Raw genomic sequence first — 18,047 nt, 5'->3', positions numbered from 1 at the left:
CCTAGATGCGTAAGTGAAGGCAATCCTCATCCTAGAAGCGCGAAGAGGAAAGAAAGACCTGAGAAAAGGGAACCCTCCAAGAAGAAGCAAGAGGCCCATCGAGGTCACTCATCCAGCACATCTTCCCAACATGAAAAAAGGACAAGTCAAGGACAAGAGAAAAGGGTACTTGAAGTTGAGGAATCTATGGAATCAATGGTTCAGAATGATAAACATGAAGAAAGGCAAGCACCTCAACGTTCATCAAGTCAATCTCCCCAGGTCAATGAGCTACACGAAGACAGGAATGATGATGAAGTGACATCTCCTCTCCGAGATGAGGGATCAGTGCCTAAAGAAATACAAGTTAGAGAGACAAGGTCCGCCATTCCAGACTGGTTAAAGGAGAGGCTAGCGAGGGTGATTGTGATCGAGGATGAAGATAATGTAATTGATTTAGAAAGCCTTGTTGGAAATTCTCAAGAAGTGACAGAAAGAAGGAAGGCTACCAAGATGTCCAAGATGATCAGAGATGAGACAGGATCCAGGAAGTTGCAGATAGCCACACCAGCAGTGGACAAGTATGAAGGTGAAATCCTTGCAGAAGAGTATGATGTAGAAACATTTGAGCTTGGTCCACTCACAGCCGAGCAGACACTAGATGAGGCCACTGATTCATTCGAGGCACTTAAAGACAAGCTTAAAGAAGAAATGGAAAAGAATAGAAAGCTTGAGCGAGAGGTCGGTGCTTGGAGAGGCTACTTTAGCCATCTCAATCAGCCTTTGGGACGTCAAGATCCAGCAGTATCTCCTGTGCAAGCACTTCCCCTTGAATCAATTGGTGAGGCAGAAAGAGTTAAGAGCTTGGTTCAGCTTATGAGCTCTTGGATTGACAAATCCCATACCGTTGCCATTGAGTTCGCAACAAGAATGATGCAGACTACCCATCGAGCTATCCAGGTCCTTGAGATCATTCATAACCTAATGATAACAGTAGCCGCCTTTGCCCACACTAGAGATGTTATCATTCCTGTTCTGCAAGTAATCAGACAAACACCAAGGAAGATCTTAGTACAAGAAAAGATAATGGATGGAGGGGCTCATAATTTACTCCAGCGGTCAACTCTACTCCAGAAGAAGGAAGTTCTTTTCGAAAACATTAGTACCAAATGCAATCAAGTTGAGGAGGTCATCCATCCAATTTAGGACAAGGTGTTTGAGGTGTTGTGTTCTATTCTTGGCAGGAGGATTGAAGATGAGATAGATGTGAATCTTCAAGAGTTGGAGGAGAAGGTCAAGGTCATCTTTTGCAAAGATGAGAATGTTATCACCGATGAGCAAAGAGATCAAATGTTCGCCACTATGCTCCTGATTGAGAAAATCAAAGAACTCGAGCCTGGATGGGATGCAGCTCTTCTCAAGTCTTTTGATCAGGTCATCCACTTGGAGGAACGAATGAGGAATCTTCCAGAGATTCCTATTGCTGAGATTGAAGGAATTGTGTCCAGATTCACTGCATATGCTAAGAAGGAGCATTGGAAAGGGAACAAGGTTCTAGAAGAGAGGTTGTTATAGATGATGTGGCACCTTAATTATCATTGGTCTATGTTTCCTAGATTTTTGTGCCAATTAAATATTTGGCTATGCATTTAATATTGTTCAATAAAAGGGGAACTTTTTGTAATAAAACCCTAATTAGGGTTTAGGTGTCAAAATCTCAGCCGTTGATCTTCTTTTGATCTGGGCCGTTCATTGTAATTGAGGATGCTATATATACCCTCACTCATTTTCATTTTGATATATAGAGAGATAGATAGAGAATAGCATAGTAGAATTAGAGCTTTTGGAGAGAAGAAAGTTATTTTGTAGTAAGATTGAGCATTGAAGAAAGAATTTCAAGCAATTGTTGTCTATGTTGACTTTGAGATCAATAAAATATTGAAGTTATGGTGTTTTATTGCAATTCTCGTGGTTATCTTCATGGTTGTTTACTTTCTTGAATCATTCTTAGTCGAAGTAGTGTTTAAATTTGAAGGACTAAGTGTTGAGCTTGATCTTTGGTGAGATTCATATTCCAAACCACTAGCTTTTTACTGATTGTAAGGACGCCTTGTGTGGTCAACTGGAGATATTTGGATTGCTTAAACCTTCAATCATCATTGAACTATTGATATGTACCTCCATGGTAGTGTCTATGATTCTTGATGATTTGAAAATCAATAGTCACCCTAGAAGATCGCATCAATCTCAGTAGAGTTGTAATTCCTTGGCAATACTGAAATTGGTCGAATCTTGCCAAGTCTAGCCTACATTGAGTCATTCTTAGGATTAGATTAGGATTCATCTCTTCCAAACCCTACCTTTTGATCTTTTTGAGAACTTGTTAGTTTTAGGAAAATCTATTCCTGAACGGAAACGTAAGGCCCCTTGATGAAACAGCATTCACAACGACCACTGGTGCTTATCCACACGTAGAGACCCTACATTACAGAACCTTGGAGTCGTCCTGATTGATCCTTTCTCGCGACATCTTCAGCAATCAGAGGCTTTATTCAAGAGAGGATAAGGTACCCTTGGGTATTTTATTCTGTGTTAGGCAGTGTACAAAATACACGTCAACAATCTCTTAGCATTTGCTTTGACGCCAAAATTTTATAATGCAGAGATGCTTGCAACACCAAGGAGGGTGCCACCATATAGAGATGCAGAGGTTGCTTCTGGCTATAGGGCTGCCTTTAAAAAGATATATCGAGATGAGGAGACAAGAAATATTGTCATGAGGGAGTTTGGCCAATTTGTATCTGCAAAAAATCATGATGTTGTAGCTCTTAATGCTAGATATGGGATGGATGCTGATGAGTGGTGGTATGTACATGGTCAAGGCTCCGTTTACTTGCAGCCTCTTGCAATTAAACTTAACTCCCAAGTATGTATCTTTTTATTTTTTATTTTTATAGTTTTCCAATTCCATTTGATGCTATCATATTTTTATTTTATAATTTTAATTTATAAATTTCTAATTATGTTTTAACTTTTAACAGGTTGCAAGTTCTTCTTCAGCTGAGCGGAATTGGAGTACATACTCCTTCATCCACTCAATCAAACGTAATCGTTTGGGTGCAAAGAAAGCTGAGGATTTGGTCTACGTACACTCCAACCTTCGTTTGTTGTCACATAAGGACCCTAAATATAGTGAGGGTGTAACAAGGAATTGGGATCTAGCCCGTGAGTGTGCTGATTTAGATGCTACAGTTGCACAACTTTGCCAAGTCTCTATAGACGAGGCGGTTATGGAATTTGAGAGAGACATAGCTAGTGGGAGTGGCATTCCATTTGATATTGGTTCAATTGATGCTGAATTTGAACCACTTGATGACCGTGGGCTTGGGTTGGATGCTTCAAATGAAGATGAATATGGAATTTAAATCCCATAGATGGCTTGTAATTTGAATGTTTAACTTTATACTTTATTGTGTCATGACATTTTCACATTTTGAAACTTGAAACTTGAATATTATCTTTTTTGCAAATTATGAATATGATATTACATTTATGATTTATGATATATCAATATCAGAATATTTATTGGCATTGGCAATTATGGATTTATGATTTATGATTTTATCTGTTATCATTTATGTATCATTGTATGGGAAAGTTACATTGTATGTTTCATATTTGTATGTTTGAACTGTGAACATATATAATTTTGATGTTTGAAGTTTGAACATATATATATATAAAAAAAAAATTAAAAAATATATATATATATGTATAGACGAACCCGTACCCGTACCCAAAAAAAAAAAAAAATTTGCCGAATCCGAACCTGAGTCCGAACCGGAACCGGTAACTTAGATAAACTTAAATAGATTTAACCTATGTCACAGAATACAGCGATTTTCATGGATGAGGTTCGAATTTAATTGAATTTCAAACTTTTATAAAAAAATCGTTCAAATTCGGCCATAAAAAAATTCTGCTAAAAAGTGGGCAGACGGCAGAATAAACTTTTACAAAAATTACAAATGTGAAATAAAGTAATCCAATACAATGACACTTTTGTGTATGAAAGAAATGGCAAGTTCCTAGAATAAGAGGGTGGTTTCCTGCACGCTAAGATTCAATTCAACATGGTCCCTAGCTGTGGCTATATAAAGGCCAGACAGAAAATGATATCTTGCAAACCCACATTGAACTATCACCTATTAAAAAATTTCTTAGATAAATGCAGGTGTCAAGTGCACTTCCTTCTGCAGGTTCAAAAGGGATTCCGCTCTACATTGTATTAGGCATATCATATATGATCACTAGCATTACTGAAATTCCTATTTTTCTTATGGTTTATGTTTTATAAATGTGCCATCTTTTTATAATGAATTCAAATCTATTTAGCAATGTTAAGCTATTTTGATAATTTATTAGAAGTATACATATATTTTTTTTTTTAAATTATATAAGGAGAATTTTATCCGAATTTTTTTTTTGAATTTTTCCCGTCGAACCTTGTGACTTAGGATTTAACTATTGATTCTGTATTCTATCACAATCATTTTGAAAGGAAAATTCAGTACCATATAGGGAAAGATCATCACACATCAATTCAAAAAAAATGGAGAATTAAATTTTCACAACTTGATGCGTATATTTACCATACATTCCACTGAAAACAGTTCTTATTGCTAATATTTTAGAGTATAATGCATTCTTCCTAAAATACAGTTTCCCCAAACTCTGGAAGAAATCGAGTGTAAAATGATATTATTAAAATTGTGAATATGGTACTCTGAGTTGAAATCTAACCTGTAGAACTTCTGGCATGCGTCCATCTTTAGTTCCTTTTACAAATTGGCATAAGTACCACACACCAGCATTTGCAAAATCCTGAGAATATTTGTTTACAATTTATAAAATTAGAGCAAATAAAAGAAATGGTATATATTAGCACCATTAAATCCACTTACATGACACAATCCAGTGGAGAGCTTTAATCATTCACAAATTGTATCACAAATAATAATCAAAAAAATGTAAAATTAAAGAGTTTTATAAAACATCCTGGCAAATAAACAAATGTCCATGTTGGCATATCCTCTTGGCACAAAAAATTGAAGTCTCTATGCAACCCTAGAGAATGAAAACAAATAGTAACTTAATACAAATGCTTTTCTGAAAGATTCATTTGTGTACCTGCTTATCCTCTAGTGAGCCAATCTTTCCCTCCTGTTGAATATATATGAAGGTGCAAACATCAGCCTGATCTTGTTTAAACAACGTAATTGCTATAACACGATATTTAATAACTGGTCAAAAAAATTATTGCATTAGTTAGATGATTACCAGCCCAGCAACCATTTTCTGAATTGAATCAATATCAAATCCTATCTGAGAAATATCTTCACGGACTTCAATAACCTGCACAAATACATTACATTCCCATAGTTAGCAATTAAAAGTTATATTCAAATTTTAGCTTGTGTATAATTTTATTATGGCAAATAATGCAAAATGTAGTAACTAGAATGGTAGACAACAAACCTCATTCTTAATTAGTTTAGACATTTCTTTCTGCTCGTCCATTTTCCCATCCAAATTTTCAATCCTCTGGGTCAAGTGCCTCTTTGTGGCCTGAACAAAAATGAACACTATTAATGACACTGCCAACTTCCAAACATTAAAGTTTACAGTGGCCAACATTTGACAAATAAAATACATTCAGAAAAGGTCTTAGGAAAACAAGTTTAAAACCTACAGCAAGGGCTGTTGAAACTTGATCCAACTGTTTGGTCACACATTCAACAGCACTGGCCATGTTACGCTTGGTAACAAACATGACATCGGAAAAGGACCATCCCTGAAATTTTGAAAACACAACAGATCAGTTACAATTATTAACAATTGATTATAAATTTGCACCATGTAAGAATTGCCTATATATATAACTATATATACACTGCTAGTATACAGTGGCTTACTAAATAAGCAAGTTACACCATTCTTATGCATATATATGACATGCTAATTATGCATATTCATCATTGATTATCATTCGCAAGAGTATACAACAACTGTATGCATTTCAAAAAATTGTAAACTTAAAATATTGTCTACATACAATTTCTTTATGATGTTTGAAGAGCCATAAATTTATATGGTCAAACAATTAAATATGCATGACCAAGTAGGGCAATACCATGCATTCAATATATCATCTAATTCCAAGACCACAGACAAAAGCAACCTCAGATCAAGAGAAAGGATTCCAAAAAGTGTCACAATAGCATTCCGCAAACCACAAACAAGAATATTTGATGCAAAACTCAAAAAAAAATACTGCATATTGTCCAAGTGATTGAGCTTATTAACTGGTAAAAATGTTGGGTTTTCATTGTGGAGACCCAAGTTCAATTCCCTATAGGAACATCTAAATTGGATTTCTACGTTGTGACTCTTGGTCTTCCATAGTTGGCTTCTAATATGGAGGTGGTTTCTAAATAAAGAGTGGATTTCTAAGTAGTGCTCTTGGTCTTCCATAGGTGATTTCTAGAGTGTTTGCTCATTGGTCTTATCTTGATGCTCATATGAGCAAGATATTTGTAATTGATAAGCAAGTCAAAAAAACACTGCATATTGTACAAAAACAACACAAACCATGAAGAACTTACTTTCCACCACATATAGCAATATCCCATTGCCCCAAGGGCAGCAACTGGCATCAAAAGAGATGATAGGTTCCCTGAAGATTTACAAAATAGACAGTATTAACTTATTGATTACATTGAGACCAACATAAAATTGGCATAGTGTTTAATCATTCTGTCATCAAAATATCCAACTTCAAAATGAAGAATCAACTTTCAACATCAGAATATTTTAAAATGTCTTACAGTGTCTGCAAAGTTAACAATTATTCAACATCTAATAATTTAATACTTTACAGTGTGTTAACTCTAAACTAAGATTTCATGAACTAGTCACTCTAGTCAAACACCAATGAGCTATTGGCAAAGGATTCTTATTTAAGGAGCACCGAGGACAAAAGAATAGCATACCACTTTGGCCAGAGCCATTCACAACTGTTATTGGCCTGGAAGCAGCTAGCTGCCTTACTTCTTGCGCCAAACGACGTACCTATACATAAAAACAAAAATATTAACAGTAAAGACCAAAGAAATTGCATTTGACATTTGATACTAAATGGATCATTACTATTTCAGTTACAAACTCATCACTACATGACAAACACACTGGTAAGCATATTGGCAGTAATTAGCATATTTAGGAATTGGTTCTAAAACACAGAGATATTGCCTGCAGAGAGCAGGGGAGAAGGGGCCGCAGGGTGGAGGAAATGCTATATCACACAAGGCATCAATCAGAAAAGGATTAAAAAATCATAAACCAATTAAGTTTGCCAACATTGTGTCAATTGAAAATGGTGCTCACTAGGCCATACATACAAGACAAATAAAATTTGAGATTTTCAATCCACACATAATGCAGGTTGAAACATAAGACGTGATAGCGATCAAGCCCCCGGTCAAACACATCCAACAAGGATCACAAAACATAGAAAAAATCCATTAATATAAGAAAAAATTCAAAAGCATATACCATTTCACTGACTCATTTTTCAGAATATCTTTAATTGTTTTGCTAAATTATTTCTTTTGTCAATAAAACAAATCATATTACTCAACAAACCTGAACTCGTCCAAGGGGTTGAGCTTAGATGGTTAAAGCATTGAGTTCTCAATGTGGAGACCCACGTTCAACTCCCACGAGGGACACCTTTGTGTAGAATTCTAAGTTGTGACTCTTGGTCTTCCATTGGTTGTTTAAAGTGGATTTCTAAGTTGTGACCCTTGGTCTTCCAATTGTTGTTTCTAGTTTGGTGCTCAAAAGGAGCTAGTATGTAATAAGTTTGTAACGTGGATGCTCGAATGAGCAAAAATGAACTTTGTGATTCTATGATACTTAATACAAAAAAAAAAAAACCTGAACTCTACAGATACCTTGAATAAAAATAAAAAACCCAGATACCTGTGCTGCAAGAATAGCAGCAGTCTCAGAGTTGCCATCTGACTGTCCAGTTTCATCTATCTTTGTTATCAATCCCTGATAAAAGAGAAAAAAAAATAAAAACCATGAAATTACATAAAAACATATAGTTCAGTAATGTAACAGAAAAATAACAGATAAACACCTTGATTTTATATTTTCAGTCCATCTGGATTTTATTGATTCTCTAGAATTGGTGAGCCATCAGTCTTTTTATGACAGACAGAATTGAGCTATGAGTTTTTTTAAGACAGGCAAACATACTTTGTAATCAGTTATTTTTTTAATTTTTTTTTTTGCCTTTATGTCAAATAAGTACAAAGCCAGATAACCTGCAAGAGGAGCTAATTTATCTTTGTACCTTTTATGAATATTTTCCCTACTGGCAAGTTTTTTGTTTTTTTAAGTTAAAAGAAATATTTAAACTAGATAAATTTACAAAATTCAAGACCAAGCTGACAATGTGGAGCATATAAAGTGAAGCTTCTGTAGTCAAATGGATACCAAGATGCCAGAGGAAACAGTAAAGAGGAATTTGATTATAACATAGCAGATCTGCAAATAACTAGTGTAAGAATTTTCTATGGCAGTCAATGTAAGAGGCTTTTAAAGATATGTATGAGATTTTGTTATCAACTATGACAGAACAGGACAGAACTGCAAATAAAAGTTGCCATAGCTATAAAGAAAAGCATTGTCTGAGACCTTATAAATTTTTCATTGATGTTCATATGCTCTCAAATCTGCTCCACGTTCAGGTTGAGGACTGAAACTGTGGAATGTTCTCCTTGAGCTGAGGAGAATTCTTAGTGGGATAAATTAGATCGCAGAACATGAGTACTTTAAAACATATTAAAATAAGAGAAATACAAAGACTGGAGGTATACACAGAAATATCATCATTCAAAATACCATGATAAAGGAAGCGAAGATAAGAAACCAAATTAGAAGGAATACAATCTGGAAATCATTGCCATAGTAAAGAAGCTTCACACTAGCTATTTTGCAAAACAACCACACCAATAAACCTGGTATACTTCCAGCAAGGTAAAAGCAAGGACAGATGGCTAGATATTATTCAATATTGCTCCACATGTAAGCATAATAAATGAAAGAAAGCTAAAAAGAAATTCTATTAATGTCCACAGATGACCAAAAGTAGGTCATGGGAACTAGAGCTTACAGCAGTTAACAATACAAAGTTCTAGGTAAAAAGAACCTGAGAGACAAAATAATAAAAGTACTTAGAACAAAATAAACCACTGTGCCGCTAACAAATAGCAATGAAGGGCAAACAAGAACCCCCAAAGCATGTGCCAGTGAAGACTAGAAGGAAACCTCATCTAATACCCATGTCTGCATCTAAAATGGACAAGTCACCTAAGCTATCACTACTCACTGCGAGAGATAATGTTCACTGGGGAGTGTCCAACGCAAAAGGCCACCGTGGGGTATCCTACGAAAAATCAACACACTCTAGAAACTCCTTTAATATCCAAGGCCAGTATAGCTCCTATAAAATAAAAGAGGCACACAATATGATTCTGATCCTCTGGTCTAGGAGGCAGCTGGTAAGTAGTAGAACCATGTAGCTGAAATGGGGCAAAGTCATGCCAAGAGAATAAGCAAAGCCTGATGGCAAGGGACAAGAAGCAAAATCTAATGTTCCAAAAGTAGCACTACCTAGTTGATCTATTAGCTCTGATATGTGAAGTATCAACATTTGAAGGTTGCTTTGTGTTCCCGTCCCTTGCACAGGCTGGAAAAAAGAGGTGATCAACATGAAGTGTCAACATCCGAAGGTCATTTTGTGCTACTTGCCACCTAGGGGAGCTAGAAAATAGAGGTAATCAACATGGGGTTCTAGGGCCTCTAGATTCCCCCCATGTAAGAATTTGCACTGGACTATGTTGACCTCATAAAGAAAAAGAGCCGAACACTGCTGGTCTGAATATCTAAAGAAAGTATTTGCCTAAGTCCCTATAGAGGCAATTAAACCTTCCTTGAATCTGATAATAAATGGAGCATATAAAAATGAGGTGCTCCCCACTCTCAACATCTTCAAGGGTGCATATAAGACGAATCAGTTCTTGAAAGAGCATGTAATGATGAATTTCAACTGTATCTAGTGAAAGCACACTCTCAAATGGCTAACTACTGGACCAATGATGCTAGAGATTGTAAGGGTGGTAATAAAACCGTCCACTATCTATAAGAAATGCATGGTACAAAAATCTATGCTTGGGGCTAAGTAGCTCACAAGTGGACACCCAAGTGATATAACGATATTGTCTGTGGAGGTCCTCTCTAGAAAGTAGATAGGGCAATGGTCATCTAGGGAGTATGGGATAGGGCATTCAAAGTATTCTGAAATAGCACCATAGTATGTATAGATCGAATTTGAATCCCTTTTAGAAGAATGCTGCACATAACTACATTGCTAAATTTCCAGTTCTAGTACGGGGTTGCGTAAGTTGGTACAACATTTTTTTGGGTGTACAATACAGCAGAGTACAACTGTATAATATATATACTAAAAATATTATAATTATAAAATATAAAAACTATAATACTCATAATTACCAATAAACAAAATATTCATAATTACCAATAACTAGTGGTGGTCTAGGAGTAGAGAAACCAATGGGGTTGAGGGGCAGCACTGCTCATGGGGATCTGGGAGCAACGCCTCTCCTAGAGGTTTGGGGGCAACACCCCCAGCAAGGTCAAGAGGCAAAGTTCCCACCACCAAGCCCTGAGGCCTTTGAAACCACACAAACTTTCATGGCACGTGCCATTTTCACAATTTTATCACTCAAGGACTAAATTAAGCATTTGGCACTGTTTTGTTTAAGAAAATCATATTTTTTTTAAGTTTTTAGGCAATCTTTTGGACTCCCTTAGGTTCACCCGAGTTCGATATGGATGCTTACAAGAACCTGGGCTGCCCTAGCAGGACCCTAGACAACATGTTGGATAGGCATTGGACTTGACCCGAACCCATACAAGCTGCTAGGAGAGTTTCAAGAGAACCCAATAAAATAGCTAAATTGGCTTAATATGAGCAAGTTGGTCTTGAATAAGATTTACATCCATCAATTAATCAAAATATACATCATGAAATTGTAATAACAAGCTTTCAAAACCTATGTTTACTAATTTAGTTTTGATAAAGCTTATGGAATGTTAAATCACCCTACAAACAATAACAGCAAGATGACACTACTTCAATACACAAGAGGATAACAACTTTCCAAAATTTGCATTCAAATTGTGTAAAACAAAGAAATGGACTACAATGTATGGAGTTTAGACACGCACAAGTCAAAGTGACAAGTGTCCCAAAGGACAACAATGAACTGAAGGACTTAATCAGCTATAGGAGTACAGGTGTCCAATGAACTCATCTTGATGAGGGGGATATGGCACCTAACTACTGTTATTCAAGAAAATGAATGAGGTAGAAGTTGAAAAGAATCCCATCAATCAAGGGAGTTGACATGTGCTCTTGTTTCCTAATTTGCCCACTTAAATAATATTAATTTGCTGGAGTTAATAAGGATTTGTCCTATTTACTCATGCTTAAGTTTACTTAGGCATCATCATTTAATAATTAGATAGTTCAGTAAATATTATTTACTAATGTTTACCTGGCATTATTGCTGGGTAGTTGTCACTAGTTGAACTCTACCTAACCTCGCACATGATTGAGACACATATCCATATAGTGTATTCTCTTACCTATTGCCTTGCCTATATATGCAGGCATATTGTACATATTATATCATATCAAATCAATTCATCTCTTTCTGGTGAAATAGCTGTTGCTTCTATCATGTGTGTGAAGGTTATATTGCAGATTGTGCTAATAAGTTGGCTGATTTTTCCAACATAATTACCTAAGTAAACTTAATATTTAGTGCAATAATTAATTATACCAACACTACCCCTTAAGTGCATCTAAAGTGATGAAAAAAAGGGTCCCAACAAAGACAAGCCATATTAGGTAATAAAGAAATGTACAATCTAAAAGAACACCAAAGTACAAAGCGAGTGTACCACCCCAACTCCCAAAAAAATGAAGAGGAGAAAACCCATAGGTCAAAGCTCTCTTACAAGTAGAGGACGATGAATGCATGAATCTAAAAGTTGCTCAAGCACCTCAATGCCATGTTGAACTATGATTGAAATAAATTGATGCAATTAAGTACCATACAAGATTTTGGGAACATCAAAAATAAGGAATGGCTCTCAATTTAGGATGTGAACCAACATGAATCAGATGCAAGATTTGGGAACATTTAACCTAGATGAATTGCTCTCAATTTGAGATGTGAACCAATTTGAATCAAGATGTGTCAAGTCATTAGCATGAAGTAGCAAAGAAAGAACATAAGGATTCAGATAGCTAATGCAAACATGGCATGAATTTTCATCAAGGAGATGGAATCACAATTCAAATCATGTGACTACATTGCTCATTCCACAATGGGTACTACTATGTAGAACCACTTGATGCCCATGGATTATGCCTCCCCAAGATGGAACTTTATTTAAATCCGTTATTACAAAATGCTTCAAAAACCAAGCTGCTTGCAAAAAGCAAATTCAAACCCTACAGACAAATTTATACTAGATTGACTTTGCATAGTCTAATGGGGACAAAATGAAAGTGTAGAGTGGGAAAAGTGAACCGCTACAAAGGATAATCAAATCCTTCAAGAGCTCAAATTCCAACCCTCCACTCAAATAAGCACAACAATAACTACAACCTTCAAGTTTATTTTCTTATACACTATGTTTGTGTTTTTCAATGTGCATAAGCCCAACAATAACTACAACCTTCAAGCTTATTTTCTTATACACTAAATTTGTGTTTTTCAATCTACATAAAATTTATCTAAGTTCTCAAGACTTCAGAAACCAGAAGCTAGCGTCCCATACAAACAAAAAACACTGATTGCCACTAAAAACACAGAACAATCTGTATGACATTCCAACTTCGAGGAACAATAAATTATGATAAAACAATAAACTAAAATGACTGAAAGGAAAGCTTGTAAATGAAACTAAATTATAAAATTGTTAAACAAAGGTTATAGATTATCGGAAATGCCAAACAAACTCAAAAATATTCTCCAAATAGCTCCTTCGCCAACACCTACACTCAGAATACCAAAGAAATGTGTTGGGCAGCTGTATAGGAGTTTGCCTCAATCAAACCCCCACTTTGGTGTTCCCAACTCCACAGACAGCCAAGACAAAGATATTGATAACAGACATAAAAATGAAGTAAACAATATACTATCAAATAACAAGACAATATGCTCAATAAACTTTGCAGAGTTACGACTCCTCATGCATAGAAGCCCAACAGCCTGCAAGCACAACAAAGAAGCAGCACAAATCTCCAAAGCGACAGTTTCTTCTTCATATGATGACAACGATGCTTCAAGGTATCATTATGATGAAGAAAATGGTGGATAATGGAGCATGCAAAGCCAAATGAAAGTGCTGGTGTGAGTATCAAAATGTTGTGAGTGCAAGAAAGTTGTTCAAGAGTTGTAGAATACCATAATAGAGTTCAAAAGTCTGAATTGGAGGCAAAAGGAAGAATTTTTAAGCAAAGAAAGTCAAGGTATGTGATTCCTGACATCAGTCCAAATTGGTAGAGGCATTAAACTGCCAAGATGCGGCAAGTGTAACATCCCAACAGCTATACATCAGTGCGGGGCGCATTAGTGTGAACGAAAACTGGACTTAACAGTCATGAATTCAGGCATACAGGGTATTAGGGTATGTGTATGTGATATGAAATGCATAGAATGGAATTTATGACATTACAGAAAGCTTATCCAAGTTAATTTGACATGAATTCAATCAAACAATCAATTTCTTTCCCAAACATCTCCTATGATAGGTAATGTGGATTCACTCAAAATTACAAAACTATACACCAAAGAGAACTCGCCAAGACTCACCAAACTTGGCAAGTACCGAGGTGAGCAAGGTGAAATGACTCCCAAAAAATTGTACATGACTTGGTTGTCTTAATGAGCTAAATAAATTTGAGGAAAAATTTAAAAATTAAGCCAAAACAAACCTAGCACTCCTGAAATGACCTCTAACACTCTCAAAACACAAAGAGAAATAAGAGATATAGAACACTGCTGAAATTTTTTTGCTTCCTCCTCAAGTGCTTGTACATACTGAAATTCATTGATTTGGTGATTAAAATTTATAACTTCTACTTTCATGATTAACATTAGAATTTCAAATTTTATTGTTTTCTCTCATGTGACACAATTTTTCTAAAATCTATTGATGCTTTAGGAAAACCAAATATGTTGATTTTCCTTGTAAGGTTTTAGAGGATGTTTTGGTCAAAATGGTAGAGCTATGTGCTGAGCAAATAATTACGAATTATTTATTTCAAGTAAGCTGCTCATGGCTAGGCAAATATCCTTATTTTGGACTACTTATGCTACTCATTGCCTTTACTTCATATTGGAGGATATTGACAAAAATCCATGGATTAGAGCATGATCTGAGCATGGTAAAAAATATTTGCAAATACATACACAACCATGCTTGGTTCCCCCATCTTGATGAGGAAGTATACAAACAGAAAGGAGTTGGTTTGCCATAAAATAATTTGCTTTCCAAAAACACTGTCACATTACAATCTATGCTCCAACGAAAGGCTGTCTTGAGGTACATGTTTGTTAGTGAGAAATGGTCTACAACTTCATGTGCTAAGACCAATACAAGGGTGGACATGGTTTGCTAGGTTTTCAATGAGCACACTTCTTGCTTCCAATAAAGGAAATCGTAGATCTAAGTTCATATTTCCATTATATTTTTGTTCATTTTAGTCAGTTATCCATTATAGTAGTTTTATTTATTTATAAATGTATGTTCCCTTCTTTTGCAGTGCATAAAGCTTTTAGTTGTCCTCCTTCAAGTAGATGAGGAGAAGCCCACAATGGGCTATATATATGAAGGCATGGAACACTATTGATCAATGATGGTACCACCAACTTTGCAAACTCTTACTTGCAATTACTTATTTCTTGAATGTAGCATTCAAATTCCACTTGAATTTCAAGGTGGCTGCGGACATTTTGAACAAACTCTACACCATCATAGAGCAAATGGAACTTGATCCTCAACACAGAGTGAAGACCGTATATGATATTTTGATTTATAGACTTGTGCAAAGGGACATCTTTGCATAGAACATATGCAAGGCAACTCAAACAGCACTACAAGTACATAAGAGTATAATTTAAGTTTAAAACTTTTCAATTTTTTATGTTAATGTTAAAACTTGAAGTTGACTAATGAGATTGAATTCTTTCTTTTTGTCATTCAGATGCATGGTGGGAAACGTTTGATGCTAAGATATCAAATCCTCAAAGGATTACAATGTGTGTCTTGACCCAACCATGCAGATCATCAAGATGCAAACATAATTGGATTATGTTTGGGCAAATACACCCTAAGAGACAACTAATTATCAATTGAAAGGTTGTATGATCTAGTTTATATTTATTACAACCTGTGTGCCTCAACCACAAGCAAATCCTAGGCATAAACTTATCGACCAACACTCTAAAGGAGGTTGACCCATTATCAAATTAAATCATCCAGGCTAAGAATCTTGTCTTCAACAAGGATGACCTTGCATGGGTTGATCAAGTGGATCTACAAGCAACAGTGATAGCCATGACGGAGGATTATAGAACTCAAGTAGACCCTTAGATATTGATGTCACTAATACACAGGTAGCTATTGTGGTTGCATCATCATCAAGGACCTATCTTAGATGCCCACACCAAACTTCTACTACTACAAACGTTGGGACGAGTGATGTGGATTTAATAATCCATGAGTTTTTATTTACACATAACAATATTTAAGATTTTATATATTTAAAAACATTGTTTCCTTCAAAAATATGTTTTTGTACTCATGTAATTGATGTATACAAGTGTATGTGATCAAAGTAGTTTCTATTTCATTAGTTTATTGTGCCTTTAAAGTTTATTTATTGAAGGGTCATGATAAAGCTCTAAATCTTTAAAAACTCAATGTTTCATGGTTTTTTCAATTTGCTAAGTCCTAACCAAGTCAAAGTGCCACGTCCAAGCTAGGTCTAAGTCTTGTAATTATGCTATAAACCCTAGGTACACTCTTGACTTTAATTGATTGGCATCTATATCATCCTTCTCTTATACTATGTCAAATTTAATAAACATTATGCCATATTAAATCGCCTTAGGAACAATAACAGCAATATGACACCGATTCAATATGAAAACAAAATGAGAATAACAACATTCCGATATCTATATTCAACATGTGTAAAACCTAGAAACAGACTACAATATATAGACTTTAGACAAGCACACATTAGGGTGACACATGTCCCAAAGGAAAGCAAATAGCTGAACGACTAACTTGACGATAGGAGCAGCAATGTCAAGTAAGCTCATCTTAATAGAGGAAATGTGGCACCTAACTACCATAAATCAAGGAAATGAATGAGGTGTTAGAAAACTAGCATACCTATCTTTAGAGGAATATAGGTAAAGTAAGCTGAACGATATCGTATTTGTTCATTATTCCACTTAAAAAATTATTATATTTTTATATTGTAATTTATATTAAATTATTATTATTATATTATGATATTGTAATCATAATATTAGATTGAGATAATCACGAAGTTAACTGATTGAACAATGGAGGTAGATAGATTTGATTGATCAATTAAACTCAGAGTGAGTGGTAGTTGAGAGGAGAAAACAAACAATTTTCTTTTTGCTTTTCATGCATTTAAGTGTCACAAACATGTCAAATTAAATGCTACTAGTTTTATCAACGGACATTTTTGCATCCATTATGTGAGTATAATACGCCTTCGGTGTAACGAAAATAAACTACTACAATATAAAAATCTAATAGAGATTTAAATCAGAAGTAACAAAGAAATCAGCAACATAACCACACAACACAATATGTGTGGAGAAAAATCCTTTCAAGTAAAACCCTCCACATGAAAAGAGGTCAAGACTGTAGTATATTGATAAAAGATTACAATACATTCACTTCCTTCAATCTTGCAAAGTAACTAACAAAATTTATGTACTTGTGCAACTTCCAATACATATCTCCATCTCAAGTCCTCAATATATAGAACCAAAAAAACCACCTTAAGGCATTACCATGAGTAACAAGGACCCAAATACCATGGTGAAAATCCACACGTCCCCTACATGCTAAAAATAACCTCTTACAGCTTCTTACACCCTCTTACAGCTTGTCATAACTGACTATAATTCTCTCTCCAATTTAGGCACCTAGGATTTCACAAAATCCCTAGAAAATAGGAGATGCTCTTACATGCATCACTGTCTGTAGTACCCCTACTAGTTTGAACTCATTAGACTCATATTTTATTATTGGTTGTTTTTCAGTGGATACATTACCATGACATATTATTCAGATTTTTATGACATTATGCTTTATTTGGAGATGAGATGTATAATTTATTTGCAGTATTTCAGTACTTGTGATTTATGGCATTTTATGTATTATTGCTATGTACTGACATTTTACTTTAATTATGCAATGTGGAATTATATGTTGTGTGTTTGCGAGTGTATTGGATGCAAGGGGGCGATTTTCCTTCACTCATTTCGGTGAGACAGGGAACGTCGCGATTCTCCTTCATCGGTGTGTTTGCCGTGTTTTTTATATTATATATATGTATGCATGTGTGCTTCGGTGATGCAGGATATTGCAGGTACAAGTACCGGGTAGGTACGAGGTATCGTCTCCACCTGGCTTCACAGGTCTGAGCGTGCCTTATATTTTCCGATGGAAGTGGAGGAGATGGTAGTTGACCCTATTTTTACTCAGTTACACTCGTATGAGTGTCGTCAGTTAGTCGTTTTGTCAGTTAGTTCGGTCTTCGTATTTTGTCATTTTATCTTTTATGG

At 35.4% G+C, this 18,047-nt stretch overlaps 1 protein-coding gene across 1 annotated transcript in view; it reads right to left on the bottom strand.

The window, feature by feature from the left end:
* The window catches only part of LOC131033298 (uncharacterized), a 66,620-nt gene that overhangs the window by 17,367 nt on the left and 31,206 nt on the right, over positions 1-18,047 (bottom strand). The window contains exons 4-11 of the mRNA XM_057964484.2: positions 8,023-8,097; positions 7,032-7,110; positions 6,645-6,715; positions 5,732-5,833; positions 5,518-5,607; positions 5,320-5,394; positions 5,170-5,202; positions 4,783-4,863 (exon numbers count right to left, since the gene is read on the bottom strand). Of these exons, the coding sequence (XP_057820467.1) occupies positions 4,783-4,863; positions 5,170-5,202; positions 5,320-5,394; positions 5,518-5,607; positions 5,732-5,833; positions 6,645-6,715; positions 7,032-7,110; positions 8,023-8,097 (606 nt within the window). The remainder of the gene's footprint in view (positions 1-4,782; positions 4,864-5,169; positions 5,203-5,319; positions 5,395-5,517; positions 5,608-5,731; positions 5,834-6,644; positions 6,716-7,031; positions 7,111-8,022; positions 8,098-18,047) is intronic.

Source organism: Cryptomeria japonica, chromosome 10 (assembly GCF_030272615.1).
Source record: "Cryptomeria japonica chromosome 10, Sugi_1.0, whole genome shotgun sequence".
NCBI lineage: Eukaryota > Viridiplantae > Streptophyta > Pinopsida > Cupressales > Cupressaceae > Cryptomeria > Cryptomeria japonica.
This window is presented reverse-complemented; position numbering and strand designations above follow the sequence as displayed.